This window comes from Acinonyx jubatus, chromosome B4 (assembly GCF_027475565.1).
Source record: "Acinonyx jubatus isolate Ajub_Pintada_27869175 chromosome B4, VMU_Ajub_asm_v1.0, whole genome shotgun sequence".
In the NCBI taxonomy this organism is placed as follows: domain Eukaryota; kingdom Metazoa; phylum Chordata; class Mammalia; order Carnivora; family Felidae; genus Acinonyx; species Acinonyx jubatus.
Window position 1 is genome coordinate 103,502,873 of NC_069387.1, and position 16,511 is coordinate 103,519,383.

At 41.7% G+C, this 16,511-nt stretch overlaps 1 protein-coding gene across 1 annotated transcript in view; it reads left to right on the forward strand.

The window, feature by feature from the left end:
• The first annotated feature begins 4,397 nt into the window (after positions 1–4,397).
• Positions 4,398–16,511, forward strand: part of TMTC2 (transmembrane O-mannosyltransferase targeting cadherins 2) — a 397,388-nt gene continuing 385,274 nt past the window's right edge. The window contains exon 1 of the mRNA XM_015083452.3: positions 4,398–5,217. Within this exon, the coding sequence (XP_014938938.2) occupies positions 5,135–5,217 (83 nt within the window). The 5' untranslated portion in view covers positions 4,398–5,134. The remainder of the gene's footprint in view (positions 5,218–16,511) is intronic.

A 16,511-nucleotide genomic window follows, 5' to 3' on the forward strand; every position in this document is an offset into this window, starting at 1 on the left:
TCTTGATTGAGTTTGAATTCTATCATTAGCCTTAACATCTCCGCAATTACCCATATCTGGTTATTAACATGTTACTTCTACACTCCTCCTCCTCCTCCTCTCCTCCCCTACCCCCACATCCTCTGAATTGCAAGCTGGGAGACTGTGAGATTTTTAAAGTGATCATTATTTTAGTAGCAGCTGGTTCTTAACAGCCCCGGGTTTGTGACAGAGGTGACAGGATCTGTTTCTGTGGCTGTATTGTCCTAATTATATTCCTAATGGATCACAAGTTTTGGGACAAAGCGATGTTACATATTGCAGTGTCTGCAGGGCAAGATTTTATGGTGTGCTGGGAACATCTAAATGTAACATGTGTAGCCAATGCATTTACTGTCATTAGTTAACCAAGCAGCTAGTGTGCCTCTTTCAGCTCCCTGACCCACATTTCATCCACGCTCTGCTGTTTTTCTCCTGCAGGGTTATTTCCTGAGTAAAGCCCAGAGCTTATGAGTCCCCCAGCAGAGAGCTCTGTTCTGACCTCCCTAAACAGGCAGTTTCACCTGCTGGGCTAGTGTTTTTCTGCTTCCTAGTCAATCTGTTAAGATTTTAGCAGGAGATTCTTGGATACCTTTTCCACAAAACATATGGGAGATTGTAATTACTTTGGCCTGGTACAATTTTAGAATTGAGAGAGCAAGGAAGAGGTGCAAATCTTCTGTTCATAAATAACCAAATCTGTGGGCACTTTAAAAGGCATTCTGTGCAGCAGGAGAATTTATGTGCCACATTTCACCCTTGGCACACTCTCCAAATGAATTGTTCAAAGAGAAGTTATATTAGGACAAATAGAAATGAAGACCAAGTCCAGATGTGGATTTTTAGTTAATATTTATGCAACACCCAAAGGGAAGACGGTATTGCACAATAAACCAAAAATGTCTTAGGCAAATAAGGAAATCTTTACCCCCAGGACCTGGCACCACAAAGGTATGAATTATACAACAAAGGCCTGGGAATGCAGAACGAATGCAGGGTAGGTCGGGGCGACTATAAAAAAGAATTCATTGAGGAAGTGGTGAGGTAGCAGATGTGTGGAACCTACTTTGGGAAAATAAGGGCTTAGCACTTTTTTGGCCAGTCTTGTGTCTAAGGTAGAAAAGTCAAGCCAACCAGCCTAATTTCCTTCATCTGTGGAGAGCAACAGTAGCTTTAAATAGAATAAGTATATCTATATATATATTCATTACCGAGGCAGCAATCTATAATGGGTAGGTATACCTTAATACACTGAAAAGCAATGTCTCTAGATTTGAAATGATCTCCAAGGATAGTGATGACATCTTTGAGACGATAACGCCCTCCCTGTGTCCCGCCCCCCCCAACCCCCCAACTGGTGTCCAAGGAAGGTAGGAAACGCAGAAAGTGGCTGCTTCTCAGTCTTTGGAGAGTAGTCTGAATGCAACCAATGTTTAATGCGTTGGAAGAATGTTGAGACCTACATTAAATTAAAATAGGAAAATTTGTTAAAATCAGCACAGCTGTTTTTTCAGCCTTCCATTCATCAGGGACAGCAAAATGTGATTTCTCACCATCTCCCAGGCTCCCAATCCTCAGGAGTTGGGAGTAGGGAGAGGAGAAAAGAAGGAGGTGGAGGAGGAGTATAGAAAATATTTAGAACTATTGGAGCCTTGAAGTGGAGACAGCTCTGGAAATGCTTACAAGCTTTTTGCACGCTGGACCCAAACCTCTTTACTACTTTCATGCCTCGGAGTCCTCTTAATTATTGAAGAGAGCTGTTTGTGTGTGACTTACCATAGGCTGTCCCGAAGAACTGATGCTTTCTTCAGAATTTTTAACCTACTTCCTCCCTCTCTCCTTTGTTAATTCTTCACTGTCTCTACCATGGACAACAATTCAGTTTACCTTATTCTCTCATGATGAACATTTGTGAATTTCCAGTTGCTATATTGTTTCTGCTAAGCACATTTATTTGTTCATTTGTTGTCAACATTTTGTGTTGTTTTGTTTTAGCTTCTTCTGCTTGTCCAGATGTTACAGGCTCTGGGTGTTATGTGGAAAACCGGGCTGTTAAGATCCTCGCCCTCTTGGAGCTGCTGGCATTCTAGTGGGCATTCCAGATACAACGCATGCTATCAAGAAAATCATTCGGGTGAAAATGGGACAAAGATGGCTGGGAGTGAGGCTACGGTATAGGGTGGGTGGGGGAATTCTCTCGGGTGGATGGATAACATTTGAATTAAGATTGGCATGCTGAGAAGGAGCTATATAAGGTCTGAGAAGGCATCCCAGGCAGAAAGAGGAGAGAGTGGTGTCAGAGGAGAAGGATGCCTGCGTGGCTGGAACACTCGAGCACAATGTGAGGGGAGGGAAGGGATCAGGGCCAACGGAGTGCCTAGCTGGCCGTGGTAAAAATCAAGAGTTTTATTCGATGTGTATCAGGAAGTCATTAAGCATTTTAAAGTAGAGACATTGTAAGTTTTCAAAAGAATCTTCTAATGCCTGAAGTAAGACTGTGGGGAAGGGGGAACTGCAGAAGTAGAAATAAGGGTACTGCTTAAGTCCATGCAGGAAATAAGGGAGTTAGAAATAGGGTTGGGGCCATGTGGGCGCCATGATCTACATTTTGGAGGTATCTAGGTTTTAGTGAACAACTAAAAGGAAAGGAGAAAGTTGGAGATAATAATAATTATAATTATTATTATTAACACTTCTATTGCACTTAGGTGTTTCACACCTTAATTACTTTAATCTTCATAATAATAGTACCCACAGATATTATTTTCATCACTGCTGTATAGGTGAGACAAAAGGGGCACAAAGAGGTTGAGGGACTGGCCAAAGGTTTCTCATGTAATAATAGCACAGTGAGGACTTCAGTTCCTGGGTGCTCTTCATCCAGTGTGCTAGGATCCAATACCAACATGTAAATACAGTGGAGGGATACAGATATAGAGGAACTTGATGGGTCAATTAACAGGATTTTTTAAACTTTGCAACAGTGAGCAGAGGTTACAGAGTTAAAAAAAGAAAGTTAAAAGATCAGTGTCTGGCTTTAAAGATACAACTCCCTTTTTTGTATGTTTTACATACGTTTGTCTCAGGGAACAAAAATGGGTCCATCTTGCATGGCAAAATAAATATAATAAATGTTCACCATTTCATCCGTGTCTACACAGATTTTTTTGTGAAATCAGGAAAAGACGGAGTTTTGTTTTGCTGACACCCAAACCACAGTATTTACTTCTCAGGCCATGGCCAGACATCCAGAGGATTACATTTGTTGCCCTGGATTTGAGTCCTGGAAAGCTTGCTACTTAGGCGCTTCCCTTGGACGGCGGAGGGGAGTGGGGCGGGGTCAGTCAGCCCTCTCCGGGTCTGTTTTCCAAGCACTGTGGTTGTCATGCAGCAGGGGGCGCTGCAGTAGTGTTCATCTTGGTCCACGGGAGCCCATCGCCCAGCCAGAGAGGGGCCAAGCCAGGAGGAGGTGTGGCAGGCAGCCCACCGTCCTCTTTGGTCTTGCAACTTTAGTACCCAGAGCTCGTCTACACAGGCCATTCTTCTACACCATAATTTATCAGGTTGGACGCCTTCCATCCAGTCCTGCATCCGGGCGGAAAGGAAAGGGCATTAGCTTCCCGCCTTCCTAGGTTTTGAGGATAGCGGTGTACCGGGCTGCAGAGGCGTCTCTTCTCTGTATTTCCAGTCAGCCTGAAAGTCCCCCCTGAAACCACGAAAGGCCCCCGCAGCTGCGGTGTGTGCGTATGTGTTTCTTTCCTCTCCGGGGGTCCTTTCTTTTTAACCTGACTGCGGGAACATTCTCCTTCCCATGCGTCTTTCTACTGACATTCGGGACGACGGTAGGCTCGGAGCTGAAATCTCTCCCTCCTAAGATGCCCCCCAAGCTCTCCAACACCCCCTCCCATTTCGACTCACTCGCTGTGAGCGTGTATGAGAGGTCGCGTGAATGTTTGTGGCCACCGAGCTGCAGCCCTCGCCAAACCTGTTCTTCCTCTCTCGGTCCCCAGAAGTCCCTCCAGCTGACCGGACTTACGCCTGGCAGAGCTTGGCACAGTCAGCGCTGGGGCTGAGATCCAGTCGGTGCCAGGCACTGCCAGGCAGCAGCGGCGCGAGCGACCGGGTCCTCCTCGGTGTCGATTCTCTAACAGCTCCTACTCCCAGGGCGCACTCCAGCTATCCCTCTGGGCTGTCTTCCAGCAGTCGCCCTTGGGTCCCGGGGGCTTTCCGGAGTGAAATCGAAGGTGAAGGAAACAAGAGGAGGGCGGGAGGTGGGTGGGAGGAGCCCGGGGCCGTGGGGAGGTGGGAGGAGCCTCCAGCCAGGGGGTGGTGTGGGAGGAGCCTTAGGGGAGGATCTGGGTGGAGAAAGGGGCCGGGCAAAGCCGGGATGGAGGGTTGGCCACGCAGGCGCGGGGGGCCGCGCCGAGAACCCCACGCGGGAGCTTCTGGAGTCTCCAGCCACCGCTCCTCACTTCACCGGAGAAGGGGCTGAGGCTGGGAGGGAGCTAATAAAGAGTGAATGAGCGGCAGCCGCTGTGGCAGCCGGAGTCAGCCGGAGCAGCACCGGAGCCGTGCGCCCGGGAGGCGGCGAGGGGAGGCGGTTCGCCTCGTCCCTCCCACCCGCCCCTCTTTCTCTCTCTTCCTCCAGCTGGTCTCAGAGTCCGGCTGGGTCCGGTCCCTCTGTCCCCATCCCGCATTCTTCCACCTCCTCCGAGTCCCACTCCTCACCTAGGGCGCCCCGAACTGCCATGGGTTAGGGTGGGGGCCGCGAGCCGTGCGAAGGACCAGCCCTGTACATCCGCCGGGGGGCGCGGAACCCGAAAGCCGCCAGCCGCTCGCGGGCGCCGGGCATGGGGAGCGTGGTGTGAGCCCGCACCCGAAGAGGACGCAGGGTCTGCGGAGACGGGCGCGAGGAGGAAGAGGAGGAGGAGGAGGAGGAGGAGAGCGGCGGATTGCAAGGACCCGAGGGAGGAAGGGAGGGACAGGAGGGTGGGGAGCTAGGAAAAAGTGAAGCTGGGAGGAGAAGGCGGCGGAAGGTGGGGATTGATGCTTCTGTTTTTTGTTGCCGCTGCTGCCCTCGCGCTGGGAGCCGAGCCGGAGGGAAGGCGGTGGAGAGATGATTGCAGAGTTGGTGAGCAGCGCTCTGGGGCTCGCCTTGTATCTCAACACCTTGAGTGCGGATTTCTGCTATGATGACAGGTAAGGGGTCGACGGGCTCCGTGGGGACTCCGCGGTGGCTCAGAAGCTTCCCGCACTTTAAGGCTTGAAGCGCGTCTTACAGGAACTGGTCCAGCACCTGAAGGTTTAGGAGAAGCGTAAACAACACCCAGAGCAAATACCGGGACGCGAGCGCGCTGGGCGGGCTGAAGGAGTTTGGGTTCCTAGTTTGCGGCAGGTTCTTTCTCTTGGTTCTTGGCTGTTGGTGAACGCTTACGTATCCTAGCGGAAATCACAGCAATTTGGGAAACTGTTTAATCAAGGTATTAAATGAAAAAAAAAAAAGTCTTACGTATTTCTTGGTGCACATTGAGCGATTTTAGGTCTGGGCTGGAAGGAAACCGCTCCCCTCCTCTGAAAAGGTCTTCCCTGTGACGTTTCCTTTTATTGATGGGACACTTTTATTTCCCGAGGGAAACACACACACACACACACACACACACACACACACACACACACACACACACACCTTTGACAGTTACCAAAATAGTGGAAGGAGAGAATCGTCCTCTGCTCCAACTTTCCCATTTGACGTGTACGGTACTTTACTTTGAGCCAAGATAATGCTGCTGATGGACACTCCGACTCCCCCCTCCTCCCTCACCAATCGATGGAGTAGCACTTTTATAAAAGCCTGCGCTTTCATTTCTGTTTGGGAGTTTTACATTAGACGTTAGCGATTCTTTTGTGCTAATTGAGGAAGAAGACGCCCCTAGAGACTGAAGTTGTCTTCTGCATTTGGGCTAGTTTGGGTGGCTAATGAGACCTGAACTGTGTTGTCAAAGAAACTGCATCGATTTCTGGAAAATGTCACAGTTGTGCTGGTGTCTCTACCTATTTTTTAAACGTTGTTAGTGTTTAGAAACTGGTGAAAAGCTCCGATAGCCATTAGGGAAAATTCCAATTTGTGCCTTTCCGGTGACTTAATCTGATTACAATTAAAACAGATGCATAATTAAAATATATTAGGGAGAACAGCACGCCTGGCTAAACTTATTAACCGTCCTGGGGTGTTTCATGCTCCATTGAAATTAAACCATCCAAAAAGTGAGCACAGATTTACTTTGACAGCTTTTCAGCAGCCTCTCTGGGCTATGGAAAGTGAATGGATCCCCAGGGTCAGGGCAAGGCAGAGAGTGAAGTTAGAGTGGCTGATCATGAAGGCAGAATCTTTTCTGGGTGGTAATTAGCCATCTCTGGTGTGCCCACTCTACGGGGAAAAGCATGTTCATGGATGTATGCTTGAAATCTGTGAATCTTGATTTACAGCCACATGTCTGCTACGAAATCAAGCAAACTTTTCTTAATGCATTTTATGTAGTTTCTATCAGAGACTGGTTGATAAGGAAGCCACTGTTAGACTTAAACTTTTCCTCAACTTTTAAGCAATGTATATGTTTTAGCAATTATGCTACATGCTCTGAGAAATAAATATTCTTTGTGTAAGACTGGGGTGAGCTGCTTCTGTTCCTTCCAGTTTTTTGTTACCGTGCACCTGCTATTTCTAGGGTATTGGAAGAAAAACTTTTGCTTCCAAAGATGGGTGACTTTTCACTAAAATGAACTCAGGGATGAATCTGAGCAGTTCCCGTTTCTGTTGGGGACAGTTTGAAAAGTAATCACTTAAGCCAAGAATAAAGAGCTTGGAAAAAAAGCAACTTAACTGTAATATGCTAAGTATTGTAGAAAGCTGTGATAAATCAAGCATTCTCAGTGTATGCTGTCCTTTATTCCTGTCCAGTTCTGTAAAAAATACATGTCAGAAGAACGTATCCTGTAAAGATGAAGGCTTGAACTAAACTAAACTTGCACATACATTTTTCTATAGATTTAATGCTTATTTTGTGTTCCTTAATCATCAGTCGGGAGCATTAGGAGAGAATAGTGTGACTTGGGGAGAATAGTGTGAAGGAGATGATAAATTAGTTGTGCTTTGATGGTGGGCAATCGTCGTAAGTTCTTTACATACTGTAGGTTGGGTGCAATGTCAAAATTCCTGACTTAGCTACGTAGATGAACATAATGTGATGAGTTGTCCATATCATCTAATTGATAGCTTGCTCAATATATGATACATAGATAGACATTATATACTGATATGATGTTGAGAGCCTGTAAATATAAATTATACTTTGCTATGGTTTGGAAGTGTATTTTTAGTCCAGTTTTCTTAGTAGCAGAACTGCACATACAGTTGTATGCTCTTAAAAGAGCATGAAGTCTTAACAGAATCAAACTTGGTTTTCATGTATCCTAGAAATTCTGATACACTTGTTAATAGGAGTGTGGAACTTACTGGATGTCTGCATGGCATGTGCAGGTGATTCAGTGCCAGAGTGCTCTGTAAATTGTGGCTTTTTGGATATAATTTGTATCTACCCTCTCTAACTCACAGCTCCATGTGGAACTGGGGGAGAGCTAAGGAGTCAAGTGGAAACTGTAGGATGATGATAATGTGTTTACTTCTAGTACTGCGTTTCAGACTACAGAGACTCAAGTTTAAAAAAATTGTGTAAACTGCATGTGTGCATTCCACTACCCCCCAGGAACTTTGTGAAATACAGTTCTGGAAGGAGAGGCCAGTGCTGGGAGCTTGCGAGAAGGGAGATGGCTCTTACGCTTGACTTGCTTAACTAAATCAAGACTGCATTTTAGCTGAAGAATCTGGCATTTGCTAGAGGAGGGCTTTATATTGCTTCAGCTTAAACATTATTGCTGTGGTACTTCTCAAAGTTATCATTTCCTTTAAATATGGTGATCAAGTTTACTTTGTAAACTATATATATAATTACTTTCACTGTTTGATGTAACTTGGTTGAGATTAAGTGGTAATCTGAAACTTTTTCATAGCAAAATCGATTTCCCTATGGTAAAACTTAATATTTTACAACTGTTTTAATGCTAAACTTAAGAATATGGCTTGGAAGAATAGAGTTCATCATATCTGATGAAAAAGCATATATAGTTTCAGCTTCACCGCCCCCCCACTCCCCTCCCCCCACTCCATCCCCTTGCGTTCAGTCTAGCCATGATTGTATTGAATCTTAAATTGTGGTTAGAGTACAATTGGAATTATAAATGTGCAGTCTTGGCCAAATTTGAAGTCATGATGAATGATGACTTCTTGAAGGGCTCTCTCATTTTCTGGGGAAATTTGGTGTTTAGGTCACTGGAAAAAAACTTGCTGACCCCAAATTCTGTGCCCTCTTATATGTCTGTTGAGGATAACATTGCATCATTTTCACTATGTCCTCTTTAAAAATCCTATCTTAGGTTTTGCACAGAGATAACACTCAGAGAGGAGTCTGTGTCCTTCAAAGCAACAGAAGTATGCCAGAACTGTTGTTCTGTAGTCAGATTTCATGTTGCACGTATCATCTAATTGATAGCTAGCCCTTTATGATGTGTAACACGTAAACAAGAAGATAATGCACCTAATACGTATTTTTATTCTTGTGTGAATAAAATCATACATTACTTAAAAAAAAGATAATTTGAGTATTTGGAAGTGGGAAGTGGGTTTGTGGTACTCTGAAATTTCTTTTCCTTGTTGTCCATTTTGCAGTTTGTTAAAACCAACCTTGATCGTCAACGTGACTGTTAGGTTTCTTAGCTATTCCATTGTGCAACAATCGTGTGAAACTTGGAAGAACAGCTCCACAACTGAAATTTCAACTTTTGAGTCAAAACTACGACAACTCTTAATAGCACTTTCCTGGTTTAGTGTTCGTTCGGATGTGAATATAAATCTGTTTTTATAGAAACATGAGTTAATCTAAAGTCATAAAGATTTTGATTAACAGCATTTAAAATGAAGGAATGGAGGAATTAAGATATTACAACTTTTTTTAAAAATCTTTTTTTTTTTTTTTCTAAGGGTATTCAACTATTCCTTCTGCTTGGCCCCTTTAAAGTTATTGTCCATTTGGGTTTTGACCTGGTATGATAAGAATTCCTTATGAAATGATCAGTCACTCTTTTAACTTCCCTCTAAAACATTCTAATAGGCTTGCAGGAGAACAGTCTGGGATTGTTACCTTAGGATTCTAGTATGTTCAACCATTGAAGTCCTGCTTGGTATTTAGTGAAAGCATGTTTAGGAAGAATTACTATATAATCAAAATATATAAGGAAGGAGTTTGCTTTGTATCAAAGTTGCCTACTCAGGTTTTTATTGGAAGAAGTCAGTGTGTACAGGGGTGTTACTGTACTCTGATTTTCTCTCCTGAGTTTATGATCTACTGAAAAAAATGCAAGTGGATACAGTTTATAGTTTATGAACTATTTTAATGTATTTTATTTTCTAGCTAAGCTTGATCAAATGTATGCAGGACAGGTTCATTTTGCAGTTTGAACAAATACATCTCTTAATAGTAAATTAAAATTAGGTGAAGCCAGTACGGACTACTTTGCCTTACTTCCGATGAGCCTGTCACATGCGGTTTATCCTAGCAAATGACCCAAAGACAAGCACTGAATGGCCATGTATAAAGGCGATACGGAGAATTGCTGCTTGCCAGCCATGTGTCTCTTAGTTGTGTTTCTCTCTCTCTATGTTATAATAACAATATTATTATTGTGTGTGTGTGTGTGTGTGTGTGTGTGTGTGTGTGTGTGTGTATGACGTGGGGGGCTATATTATTATATATTACTGTTTTACATTTTTTGTCATCTGCATTTAGTTTTTTAGTACTAATGTGCCCCTAGGGGAACACTTAATTCTCTGATGCTATAATTCTGAAACAACTAGAACCTTTTGGGTTCCGACTTCAGTTAGGAGCACAATTTGTCTTCCCAATCTCTCTGTTGCTCTTCTGCATGCTAAAAGCACTTCTTTAAAAATGCCCATGGTGTTCCAGCTGTTCATCATAGGCAAAGGGAGCATATCTTCTAAAACAGGCACCTTCATAATGTTAGGAAAGGGCATAGTTTACCCTTGTCACCCTGAAAAATGTGTGGCTGACAAACCTAATAACTTTATCATTCTCACTTACCATGCTTTTAATACAATAACATATACCTTTTAAGTTTTTTGATTATTTTCTTATAAGCTAAATATCACGTAGCTTTGGGTACCTACTTTAATGGCTTCACAAAGTGACATGTGTGGCAGCTTTGATGGAAAGGACAAATGGGTTGTTGAATGTAAACACCCCTCTTCTGTGAATAGCTGTTCTCATGTGGAGCCTGGTTGAAAAAAAGAGGAGAGACATATGACCAGGAACTGGGTACGTTCTGTTTTTTCGTGAAGGCATCATACTTTGAATAATTACAGGTGTAACTGTGCACAATGCTAGATGGTTTCTTTGAAGATTTTATTTGTATGTACTTTTGAGGTATAAATGACTGTGTTCAGCAATTCACTAATTATGAATACTCCTACACATAGGCTTCTCATATATATGATGCATAATACAAACAGCGGCTGTTCACCCTCGTCAGCAAACATCGTTACCGGTCTGTCCTTTCCTAATGTACTATAGCTGGTATTGTAAACTCTTTGAATCTGGGAGTCTGATGATAAACTTATAAAAATGCTGATAGATTGTACTTTAGCAGATTCACTTGCATTTAGTCATGTTTATTTTGATTGATACTCGTATTTTAAAACTTTTATTGGGACTCTGTTGGCTTCTTTCCCAGAACAGCTGTGCTGAGGGTCCATGGTAGGTGGTTTGAACTGGCCTTGTTGTTGGTCTGGTGCTCACTGGCACTGTATTCATACATGTAGAAGCTTTAGAATACCTCTCCCCAAATGTGTTTTTCCTGTTTGTCTGGATCAGTTGTTTTCCATGGAGGGAAGCAGTGGTTGAATACTTTGAGTTAACTAGATTTGCCTCCACTGGTCATGGGGATTGAAGGCTTTTGCCTCAAAGATTTTTTTTTTTTTTTTTTTGGCTGTAGTTTCTAGGCAGATAATTCCATCAAGATGCAGCACTATCAAATTTCTATTGATCTCCTTTCCTCCTCTCTGACAGTTTAACTTTTCAATCATATTTGTCAGTTTCTCTGGTACTCAAGGTTTCTTGGAGCAAAATGTATAAATGTTTGTTTCAGTCTTTTAGAAACTCTTTGGGATTACAATTTTGGGTTCAACCATGACTTTTTTTTTTTTTTTTTTCTTACAGGTAAATGGGAAAGAAATGAGTAAGCCTAACTACTCAGAAAAAATTTTGAAAAAGGCAGGAACACTGAAGTGATTGGTTTTCAAGATGCTACATTAAAAGTTGCTATCGTGTTTTTAGAGTAGTTTGTTTTCTTTAAGGGCATTTCATAAGATGCAGTTAATTTGAATGACCAGAATGATTATTTTAAAGATGAGATGAGCAGAGAGATTTTTATTGGCTCAGGTCTAAAAAATTAATATGGAAAAGAGATTAGAATTGAAAATTCTAAATTCACCTTTAGATTTCATTTTATTGTGGAATTAAATGAAATTATATGTACACTTATTTATTCTAAAAGTTCACCTTTAGATTCCATTTTATTGTGGAATTAAATGAAATTATATGTACATTTATTGATTATAAAGGTATGCACATGCCACATTGCTTGAGGGCAGTGCTGCAGTATCTGTTTTAAGAGTACCTTAGTATTTGGCAGAGGAGATGCTATTGAGCTTATGATAATTTGATGTAAGCTTTTGTTTCTTGTTTTCTTTGCTGGGGCATCTTGTGATATCAGAGTGAGGCAGGATATGAGGCGTGGCCCAGCATGTAGTTATAGTTCAGGAGATTGACTAAATTACATGATTTGTCAAATGAAACGTACATTAGTGCCCTTCCAATAGCAGCTGTGTGTTAGGTGTTGGGAAAAATGAAATGGTTCTGTCCTATCCCTTTGCCTTTGATGATTGCCCTTCATTTCTGTGGCATTTATTATAATAAATGTGTCATTATTTCACTGAGACATCATGTTAAAAAAAAAAAAACCCAGCAAGTTCACTACAGGCTTGTGATTATGATTTCATTAGCAAACAGTGTATAAAAATTATTGCCATAGGGTAAAAGGAATTTACTGACATTTGAAACTGAAAAATTTCCAAGTTTTGGTAACAAACCTGCTTTATTGCTAATTGTGATTCCAGATTATTGATTTCTTCAGAAGTAGAAAGTTTTGACTGTAGTCTCCTAGAAATTCTCCCTTGGCATCATTTAGGAGTATTTTAACTTCAAAGGATGTGTTATTTGCTGAAGAGTGGCCACTGGGGCGCAATATGGCTCTTGACATTTTGAACAGTGTTAAATGATGATACTGAAGTATTTCAAACAGCCATGTTTCAGCATTGTTTAAAAATCCAGTGGGAAGAATGGCAATCCATATAACCCTGCATTCTTGGAATTCTTTGGTTATTAATTTTAAATGCAGTTCACAAGTTTGCATTTTATAAAATAAGTTTTTTTTAAAGATGAGTAAGTCTAGTAAAATTTTTTACAGCTGTGTCTTATGAAATTTTGTTTTCTTTTTTGAATTGCTTGTAAGTATTCTATTAAGAGACTGAAAGGATACAGACCATAGCCTTGTTTGTTTTTGCTTTAATCTCTTGGTCGGGTTCTATGTCTATGTTTAGAACATTGTTACAAAGCATATTATTATTAAATTTCTATTATAAACCCTAGATTATAAAACTAGTCTTGGAGAGAGGCAGATAAGTGAAAACACTTTGGGAAAAGTAAACATCTTGTTTTTGTTAATTTCCAATTTGTCCCACAATGAAGGCAGATCTACCCTGCTTTCTTTTCTGTTAGTGGCATCTCTTGGATTAATACTGAAAGTCAGTAGTTTAATTCATTACAATGTCGGTGCATGTTGAAGCGCTATCTCTGCAGATTGTGTCTGCAACAGGGGATAACATAGGTGGTGGCTTTACAGATTACATTGACAGGCTCGACCACTTTTAGTTTGGGGGAAGATGCTTGTCATTACAAAGCCATTTAAGGGAAGTGGTTCTTGAGGTAATGCTGGCAGCTGAAATACTCATCTGGAGACCTTTCTCATTGTTTTATAAACTGTCTTTTGGCTACTTCTGCCTTCTTATCTTTAGGTTTTTTTTTTTTTTTTTCCCAACGTTTATTTATTTTTGGGATAGAGAGAGACAGAGCATGAATGGGGGAGGGGCAGAGAGAGAGAGGGAGGCACAGAAGGGAAACAGGCTCCAGGCTCTGAGCCATCAGCCCAGAGCCTGACGCGGGGCTCGAACTCACGGACCGCGAGATCGTGACCTGGCTGAAGTCGGACGCTTAACCGACTGCGCCACCCAGGCGCCCCATTATCTTTAGGTTTTAAAAGGTATTGCACATACTGAGGCTACTGCCTTGGATTATAAAAGATGTCTTAAGTCTTAAGGTAGAATACTTGGGTCCAAATATTTTGTCAAGTGTACTTCTTTTAGAAGAGGATGTTCCCCTCCTCCTCCAAATAATTAACTATAGGACTGCTCTCTGAAAGCAATTGAAAAGAGCTCATTTTGACAAAGCAGGCTTCTAATGACAAATTTTCCAACTACAAATTTGCAGAAGAAAAGTTCTCAGATGATGAAGAAGTTTAATCAGGCAAAAAGACATTTTTATTTGCAGAAATAGGCCCTTTAGAGGGAGGCAATTATTTATAGCTGATGTGAAAAACCGGTATACCTGAATTCATTTGGTAAACCTCATTTAAAATAGGAAGGTTATTCTATTGGAAAAAAAAATGGTGCTGAATTGTGTCACTGAATTGATATTAAAGAAATAAGGTTTTATACTTTAACCCATTCCCACAGGGTTATGTACTGATTTAACCAAAGAAAATGAATTTAAGATTTGAAGAAAATCTATGAAAGACACCGGTGTGTAGCCTGAAATTACCAAATATACTTTGCCACAAATATCTAGTCTTTCATTTAAATATCCCATTAGAAAGCATCTCTAGGGTTGCTTCCTTCGCCTTTATATTTAAGAGTCTGTATTTTTTCTTTTAAAAGCAGTGGTGTTTTGGGCGCTCGTTTCGCGTTGAACAGAAACTGAAATTTCACTGTTGGAAACCTCCTGTATGTCATCAAGCCATTTCTATGAGAGAGTAGCTAGTAGCTCCTTTGGAACTCATGCCTGATAAGATTGAGATGCCTGTGGCAGACAAGGGGGCTTTCGACCTTGTCCTCTCTCATCATTTGCTCCCTGCCTTCATCCTTTGACATGGATGATTGCCTTTTAGGAACTCTTTTAAAATGCACTTTAAATCTCTAGTTTCTTCAAATCAGAGGGATCTCTCCGCGCTTCTCCTAAAGATACATTTTTGAACTGGGCCTGGGCCTCTTGTTGGGTGTCTCTCTCTCTCTCTCTCTCTCTCTCTCTCTCTCTCTCTCTCTCTCTCTTTTAAGAGAGAATCCCAGACAGGCTCCATGCTCAGTGCCTGACCTGAGCTGAAATCAGGAGTTGGGCACTCAGCTGACTGAGCCACCCAGGCACCCCCTGAATCTCTTTCCATCCGGGTATATATATATATTTTTTTTTTTAAATCAGTGCTTCCTAAACTCCCTTCTACCTGCAAATCACCTGGGGTGTTAAAATGTAGGTTCTGAGACAAATCAAGAAATAAACTCTTAACTATAGAGAACAAACTGATGGTTACCAGAGAGGAGGGAGGTGGGGGCATGGGTGAAACAGGTGCCAGAGATTAAGGAGGGCATGTGTCATGATGAGCACCGGGTGATGTATGGAAGTGTTGCATCACTATATTGTACACCTGAAACCTCTATAACACTATGTTAAACTATACTGGAATCAAAATAAAAACTCGAAGGAAAAAAGAAAGGAAAAATATATTTCAAAAATGCAGGTTCTGGCTGGAGTGGGGCTCAGAGTACATGTCTGTCTCTCACAGGTGCAACAGATGATGCTGGTTCATGGACCGCACCTTGAGTAATAAGGAGGCCCTATTTCATTTAAATGTATTACATCAGCTCAGTCTGTTTCACAGACATTTGGAAAGATTGCCTAAATTCCTGAATTGAATAAGATTGAGGATAAGGTGCCTGTTCTCTGTGTAGCAGTTTGGCCATTTTATTTCATCTTTATGTTTTGTTTTCACATTTGTTCAATCATGACATCTTTAAGTTGATCAGGTGGATTTGAGGTATTGTGTAGATTTTGAAAAGGTGCAGAGCCTGTTGAAATTCTAGGAGATGATCTCTACTGAAATATCTGTCACCATCTTGTATTACAATATCATCTCCTTTGTAACATTAGTGTGTAGACAGATGTTGGATTCTGATTTTGACAAATAAACTGATCTGCAATTGCCTTAGGCTTGGACTTGAAAAATACTGATGCTTACACTGAGTCTCTGTAGTCAGTGCTGTTTTTGGTTTGTGCCTCTTTTGAACAATTCCTTGTAAGGAAACTTGACTTACATTACGTGAAGACTTTACAGACTTTAGACAGGCACCACAAAATAGGTGTTTAGGCAGCTGAGAGTAGGAAAGATTTTTATATATTAATGATATTTAGGGTACTGGGTGATGTGGTCATGTGAAGGTACCTACACAGGATTAGAAATACTTGAACACATGTAATTTTTTTAACCTGGCACCTTATGCCTTAGTCTTTGGGCATTTTGGGGGCTTTCTGAATAGATGAGTGCCCCATATATCTGAAGTTTTAACTTCCTACTAATAGACATCTTTTTTGTTTTTAAGCTTATTTATTGATTTTGAGAGAGACAGAGATAGCGTGGGTAGCAGAGAGGGAGAAAGAGAAGGGACACAAAGAATCCCAAGAAGGCTCTGCACTGTCAGCTTGGAGCCTGATGCAGGGCTCGAACTCATGAAACCGTGAGATCATGACCTGGGCCGAAACCAAAAGTCAGACGCTTAACTGACTGAGCCACCCAGGTGCTCCCTAATAGACATCTTTTTAAAGAACTCATTCTAAAATAGGTAATGATTATTCCTTTTTTTTTTTTTAAATACCGTGCACTAGAGGCAGTATCATGAATGAACATTGAGCCAAGATCAAAGGCTGGCATTTAAGTCTTGCAATTACTACTGCATTGAGCTACTTTGCTCTCTAAAACTTTGTCTTATAATGGATCAGGAAGTGGAAATAATAATAACTGCTGACCACAGAGTGAGGATGAAGTGAAATAGTATGACAGATATTCTGTGTGTGTTTTAAAAAGCTGCATGGGTATATACCCTTTGATGTAGAGGGTGTTGGACATGAAGGTGACTCTCAGTTATCACTGCACATTAGCGTCTGAAAACAGAGCTGTGTCCCGTTCCAAGCTGTTGCTAACTT